Raw genomic sequence first — 7717 nt, forward strand, 5'->3', positions numbered from 1 at the left:
GAAAATGGCAATGCGATATTTATTTTCAACATTTTGCCTAAAACAGTTTGCTAAATGGTCTTCCTGAGCTTAACCTAACAATGCCCATTCAAACAAGGGAAACATCTCTTTTTCTTCACAAATAGCAAAAATATTTACCTGTCCAGTACAACTGTATTGCACATAATTTAATGTAAACAAAAATAATTTGCAGTGTAGGTTATCCTACTATACAAAACACCATTCTAATATGAGGTATAAAACACTTTAAAAAGTGCAAAATTCTAAAGAGCAAATATAAAACAAAAGTGCAAAAGTCTCAGTGCTTTGCCCAATACCTGGGCTAAATGTACAAACTGGGCTCATTCTATCTTGTATGAAACAAAGAATCAAGAACATAGAAATTAAAAGGCACCCAATAAAAAACAACTTAAGTTGAAATGTTCTTTTTTTCTAGAATTAACTTAAGCAAAGTCCATTTGTTGAACAAATAAGGCTCCTTTAAATCATACAGTTCCACTCCACTAATGTATGAGAGGAAGATTTTTCTGGACAAAAATGAGCATCTCAGCATTGTCGCAAAGTATATGATTCCTCTACTCATCAATGACATGGGAGACAGCACTAAACAGCCATTCGCTGTCTACACTTGTGCAGGGTGCAGTGAGGCACTTGCGTGCAACATGGACTAAAGCAGGGAAACGGGTTTGGTTGGAATTCCAGTACATCAGTGGGCATGCTGTCTTGAGGATGGTGACCTCTCCAAGGTATACCTGCACCTGTCAAAAAAAAAAAAAAAAAAAAAATCAAAAATAGAAATCTGTTCACCTTTAAAGCACATTCAAATGTTTATTTTATATTATTACTATGTATATTATATTTACTGGCTAATAATAAGACAAAAAAATAGAATAGAAATAAAAAATAGAATTAAAGCACCCTCAATTGTTTACATTTACTAATTACAAGTTAATATGGCATACTCAGCAATAAAAAAAAATGTTTGCTCATATGTCATATATATATACACAATGAAAAAATGAAAATATACACAGACCTGTGTGTATATTTTCACTTTTTAATTATTAACTCACCTGTGAAGCAGGTACACCTGTAGCAGCTTGTTGTACAACATCATTCTCTGTGAGGATTTCTTGGTACATGTCCTGCAGGCTTTCATTTCGGGCTTTCTTTAGTGGTGGGGTCCCGTCCTCCCGGCTTGGTTCATCTGCACTGGTACCAGCAGCAGCCTCTTCCTGTTGATCATCACCGCCACCAGCCATTTCATCCACAACACTCTGTAGCATAGTCCGTGCATTTCCCTTCTTGTCAGAGTCAAAATAATGGTCTTTGTATCGAGCATCAAGCATTGTTGCAATGGCATACAGTGGTTCATCTTGCACACCATTAAAACGATTGCAAACAGCTTCTAGTAGAGTGCATTTGGCTGTTTGCACACCTTTGTCTGTTTCATCAACCTTGGCCAGCAGTCGTTTGAGGGACATCACAGCGGGGATGACATCTGCAGCAGTGGCCTTAGCAAAGCTGATGTCTTTGGTGAGCTGCTCAAAGGGCTCCAGTAGAGTGGTCATCTTTTCTAAAATTCCCCATTGAGTTGCAGTCAATGTTGCAGAGAGCTCATAATCAGCAGCATATGCACTCAATGCCCTCTTCTGCTCCAATAGGCTTTGCATCATGTAAAATGTGGAATTCTACCTGGTAGCCCCGTCCTGTTGTAGACTTTTCACCTGCATATTGAGTTCTTTTTGCATATCCTCAAAATGACTACAGGCAAGAGGTGAGTGTTTGAAGTGTCCTACAACCCGCCTCCCCACAGCAAGTGCATCAGCTATGTTGCGTTGAGACAGGGCACCTCCGTTTACTGCCAGCTGCAAAGTGTGTGCCATACAGGGCAAACTAGGCACACCAAACTCCGACGTAGCTTTAGCCATGTTGTGTGCATTGTCCCTTACGACAACATGCACTTTCTCCTTGGAGATTTTCCAGTTCTCAAACATGCTTTCAAAAGCAGACGTAATAGCTTGCGCTGTATGAGATCCACGGCACTCCTGGGAATGAAGCACAGCCTTCTTCAGCCCAAACTCAGGATCTAGCCTTGCGCTGTCAAGGTCAGCATACTAACTTGGCTAATACTTGAGGACCAAATGTCTGTCGTGAAACTAATAGCTACAGCGTCAGATATTAGCTTCTCGACATGTTTATGAACAACACCATAAAGCTCAGGGAGGCAAACATCAGAGAAATACTTGCAAGGGGGTATGTCAAAGCGTGGCTCGAGGAATTCCACAAGCTTTCTGAATCCGGAATCTTGCACTATGGAAAAAGGCTGATTGTCTAACGCAGTGCACTCCGTGATTTTCCGACAGATCATTTTAGCTCTCGGATGTTCCTTGTTGTATTTCTGTTTCTTCTCGACTGAGTCTTTAAGAGACAGTTGCGCTGTTTTTTTGAGTGACTTCCCTGGTTGTTTGGCTTTACATTGCTCGACAAACGCTGTGTGTATCTCCGGGTGGTTCTTCCTCAAGTGAGAAATTAAACTAGAAGTGTTGAATGACGAAGTCTTTGTTCCCCCACGCATGACAAGGGCCTTGCAATCATTGAAAATCGCAAACTTCGAGTCATCATTTGAAACTTTAAAAAAGTTCCACACCACAGACATATTCGTTAGAAACACGCTAGTTTGCTGTTAGCTTAGCTGCTGCTGCTGGCTTGTTTTGGTTTGCCTTCAGGCGCGGTTTGATGATGTAATCGGCAAGCGTCGTGTTTGCACAAGCACTTGTATCAGCATATTCATTCTATTTATGTTATCGGGGCTTCATTATCGGAGGAAAAACGATAATAATCCAGACAGATATTACATTATTATGCAAATATTGGCCGATAATATCGGCCGGCCGATATTATCGAACATCCCTAATAAAAAGTCTTGTTGAGTTTTTCCTGGAAAAACAAAGAAAGAAGTTTATATTCTGCATTTATAACATGACAGTTTGCATTGTTATGCTTCATAGAATTTTGTCAGTTTTGAAAGAATAATCCTTGAAATTAGGACCATTCAGCCTGACCGCTTGGCCCGACCTCACTAACTCGAATGGGGAAGGAACCTGAAGCTGGAGTCTCTTAAGTGAGAGAGAACATGGCGCCATTTTGGTTCCAACTGTGCTGAACTACTGAATGAACCTTTTATGTTTTCAATATTTTTTTTAGAATTTAACTGCATATAGCAACACATCCCAGTACAGGTGCTATTAAATTAAATATAAAAATTGTTAAGCTATCTAATTTACAATTTATGATTATTTTTTTAATTAATGTATAGCCTGATTTCCACAGCTGCTGCTCTTTAACTCTGTGTCATGTAATGACGTGTGTGACAGTTTTAAAGTTCTCTGTTGCCGGATTATTAATTTGACCCTCAACAAGCTTTTCTTTCTACAATCATCACCTCCAGTTCAAAGGTAAGCTGTACAATTTAATCTTTTTCCGACTTTGTTTTGTAAATTTGAGAATTTTTCTGTCAAATGTACATAATCCCAAAATATAATCAACGTGTGCACTGCAAAAACTATTAAAATATGATGGCAGATGAAGCACAGCCTTTTGTGTCTGATTTAGCAGGTGCCTGTCAGGCTGCGGGTTCAAGTGTGAGCACGGTGTGAAAAAAATAAATGGTCAGGCTTTAAATCACGGAAATGACTCCAGCCCGCTTTCGTCAAATCGGCAAGTGTCAGCACGTGCAACTTTAATTTGTACCTCTGTTACTTTGCACGTCCAGACTACTCATGGTTTTTAATATAAATACGAGTACATTGCGATCGTATGGGAAATTTTATCCGATGTGAGCGAAAAATCTGTTATACAAAATCCAATATATATAGTGTTTATTACATGGAAAACAATACAAAAACTTTGGGACATTTTTTTGTCCGATGACTGCAAATATCTGGTTTATACAATGACAGTTTAGGTGAGTTTTACTGTACATGGGACTGAACAATAAATTTACCTTGCAGAACTTTGACAGTAAAGTCGCTTCCATCCCACACAGCTGACTTTATTTTCCCAATTTTTTCTTCTGTTTGGATCTGAAGGGAATCTGTACATCTTGAAGCCCTTGTTGTGTCTGTTTGTGCATCCATCTGCACAACAATCCAGCATTTTCAGCAAATAAAACAATAAAATAGTTGGATTTCCATGCAGACAGATTGTTATTTTGGCCCCAAGATGGCACCACGAATCACATGACCTTTTTTTGGTTGTTGTTTTTGTTGTTTTTGGCTCGTCATGTCACTACTCACTCAGATCAGGGACTCTGTCTGAAGCTTCCCCACTCACAACCATATTTAAAAGTGTAGATCATCAAACCACTCTCTTGGCAGTTTGTGGTGGCAAAAATTATAGGGAGTTTTTTGTGATGGGGCACGATTTCATTTCGTGACGGGGCATGAATTGTGGGGTGGCACGGGGGTACGGGGGGTTATGGTTAGGTTTAGGAGAGGGAACTCATTAACGCTATGGTTAGAGTTAAGAGAAGGGGAGGATTATAAATAGCAAAATGAAAAAAAACGTCATGAAAATGGAGCACTTTTTGTGACAGGGGCGCAAAAAAAAGTGATGGTATAGAAATGACTACTGTTACTGAGGACAATCTCTTTGTGCTCTGCATTGACCCGTACTTGTAAATCTCCTGACAAGAAGGTACTTCAAAAAGAAACGAACAAGAAAATGGACCTACTGGACCTATGTAGTGAAGAGTCCCAGTGTTGTGAAAGTGTAGGAACACGGACCCACAACAGGGGGCGCAATGAATGGACAATGGAGGAAGTAAAAAACAAGATTTACTACTGAAACAAGCACGAGTAGTATAACAAACACAATGTTTAGGGTCGAATCCGCTGGTGTCGTGTGGGCAGGCTCGAAGATAGGAGACGTCCGTCTCAGTCGAACCGGAACCACCCAGATCTCCACTGCCACCGAACCCTGGAAATACTGGAACCGCCAAGTCCCGAATTCCCAGGTGGCCACTGCCTCCGCTCGTCGGATCCGGTACTGCTGGCAGGAGAGAGCAAGAACACACAGGAGTGGATGAACGCACCCAGTACAGAGAGGGGAGAAGCCGCCTCCACCTCTTGGCAAAGTTCAGCAGGAAGGTGAGTACTTATCCAAAGAAGGAGGGTCTCAGTAGTCACCAGTCCTGAAAGGTTTAACAAGTTTGTCAATCACAGAATATGCTGCAGAGAATGTTACCTTGGTCTTAGGCGATATCTCGGCACTGAGGTGGAGACGCCGTCCTCCTGATATACCTCGGTGCTGAGTAGAAACAGCTGTGTTTGGTGATGGGTGACAGCTGTCACCCAGATTACTCCCATGATGCGGTAGCGCCCTCTGGTGCCTGGAGCCCGCACTCCAGGCAGGGCGCCCCCTGGTGGTGGTGGGCCAGCAGTACCTCCTCTTCAGCGGCCCACACAACACCCAGACTGCGTTTTGATGTAGTCGTTCCGAGTGGGGAGGATGTCTGCCAGCCCAAAATCACCCAGCTTAACATTTAAGTCGGCATCGACAAAAACATTAGCTGGCTTTATGTCCTGATGGAGAACAACACTGCCATCCGGGCGTCTGTGGCAGTGTTCCAGGGCCGAGGCGAGTTGCTCCAAAACCTGAAGAATTAATTTCTCAGGGAGGAACAAGCTGTTGGAATGAACAGACAACCAGTTAATACAGCAAAGATTTATACAAAGCACAGATATAAAACTACATGCAGAAATAATGCAAAGTGAAGACAAATTAAGCATGATGTTTTTACCCTTTTTTGATGCAGCACTTGATGAGGCTGGCCAGATCACCACCCTCGCAGTACTCCATCACAAGATTAACCTTCTTCTCTATGAAGTGATCAATGTACTGCACAATATTTGGGTGGTCGAGCTCCCTCAGGAGGGTGACTTCCTGGATGAGCCTGTTCTTGAGACTCTCTCTCATCTTCCGGGTGTGCACCACCTTCCATGCCAGAATCTACACATACCAATGGGCTTCATTAAAAACAAATCTTAAATACATAGAATTCTACAGAACATGGTTGTGTTCCCACAATCAACTATTTTATTGTTAATTTTGATGAACGATTAAACTTTAATATAAAATATTAGAAAGGGAAAATCTTCTCATAGCTTCCATATGCTTAAGGGTGACCACATCAGGCATAATGTACTAAAGGTTTGAGTGTTTACAAATGTGTGCAAACTCCATACCACCTGCAAACAAATGTGCAACCTGATCTACTCACATTGCACACTAAGGATTGCGTCTTTCAAATATACAAAATAGCATGTAATGTCCATTTAATAGAGTTACCTTAATGTATGCAATTTGGTGTGTGTCTACACAAGTGTGCCAAAAACTCTTAGAACATGCAAACCGCCACATTCATTCATTCATTTTCTATACCTGCTTTGTCCAATTAAGGAGCACAGAAAACATAGAAAACACCATCGTTAAACATTAAATTATAGGGGCATTTTTACAACCCAGTCTCACGGCAGTTTGTGAAGGCATCACAAAAAGTAAATTAATATATTCATTTTTGATATCCTCACAAAAATGGGGTGCTTCTCATGACAGGGACACAAAAAAAAATGCTTGAAACCACACATTCTGGGCCTAATTTACTAAAGGGTTATGTCTGTAAAAACTTGTGCAAACTGCAGTTCAAGTTGTCTTCCCTGTATATTAGATCTGGACAACGAGGTGCATTGCACCTGAGTCTATGCACATAACTTTACTTATGTGCTGATTTCATTGCATTTTGTTTATTTAACCAGGTTAGTTCCATTAAGATTGAGATCTTTTTTTTTTTTTTTCACAAGGAAGACCTGGACAATTTTTAAAATTTCCAATGCACCTCACCTGCATGTCTTTGGGGCTGAAACAGCAGCACAGCACCACGAACAGCTCCACCTCCAATAAAAAATGCCAAAATCAATATGATTACTCAAGTTTGACCATAAACATTTTCATACTTTCATGGGAAGATAGTTTGATCTGTATTAAGACTGAGGAAAAAACAGTATTTTAAGTTTTCTGATAGTTATCACAGATATGTTTTCAGTTGAAAACTGTTAGTGAAAGCCATCAGTAGTCAAATCATTCAATTTACTTACTTTTCCATCAGACTTTCTCAGAATTTTCTGGCATTTTCCAAAAGCACCAGAACCAACTGTAGACAACACTTCAAAGTCTTTGACTGAAGACATCCTGTTACTCTGATCAGATGTTCTGACCTGCTCTTTCCACCAACTGACAAATGACATTTGAGGTGTTCTAAGTCAAGTTCATGTGGCCTGCGCTCTAACATTGCAGTTATTCGAAATCAAGGTCTCATGACCTGTGTCCTGAAGTAATATTGATTAAACCTGGTGGAAACATGGCTATTATACTCTAAAAAGTAATTCAGCGGCTTTGTATTTATCACAGTAAGAAACAGCTACAGTGACTTAATAAAATCTCTGAAACACATTCAATTGATTGTTTGAGTTGGATATATCAAATAAAATGCCGAAAAATTTATCAGTTAATTTTAACTTAACTTTACATTTACTATTTGAGTTTAATTCATTGAAATAAATTAGCATTTGCTTAACAAATTATATAGATATTTTTTAAATATACTTAATTTGTTTGGTAAATTTCATTCAGAATATTTGGAAAGGAATAATATACT

General features: G+C 40.0%; 1 protein-coding gene across 1 annotated transcript; it reads right to left on the reverse strand.

Annotated features, from left to right (window-relative positions):
* Positions 1-5453: 5453 nt before the first annotated feature.
* Positions 5454-6019, reverse strand: LOC117513404 (serine/threonine-protein kinase Nek2-like). Its single transcript, XM_034173588.1, has 2 exons — positions 5804-6019; positions 5454-5688 (listed from the first exon to the last, which is right to left on the reverse strand). Exons 1-2 carry the CDS (start codon positions 5977-5979, stop codon positions 5454-5456), a joined length of 411 nt encoding a protein of 136 aa, XP_034029479.1. The 5' UTR covers positions 5980-6019.
* Positions 6020-7717: the final 1698 nt, after the last annotated feature.

The sequence above is a fragment of the Thalassophryne amazonica genome, chromosome 7 (genome assembly GCF_902500255.1).
Source record: "Thalassophryne amazonica chromosome 7, fThaAma1.1, whole genome shotgun sequence".
NCBI classification, from domain to species: Eukaryota; Metazoa; Chordata; class Actinopteri; order Batrachoidiformes; family Batrachoididae; genus Thalassophryne; species Thalassophryne amazonica.

Bases quoted from the DNA above. Each gene is read 5' to 3' on its own strand.
- LOC117513404 (XM_034173588.1), bottom strand. From the start codon at position 5,979: ATGAGAGAGAGTCTCAAGAACAGGCTCATCCAGGAAGTCACCCTCCTG. The intron at 5,689-5,803 runs GTAAAAACATCA...TCATTCCAACAG, and splicing joins AAGTGCTGCATCAAAAAAGG to CTTGTTCCTCCCTGAGAAAT.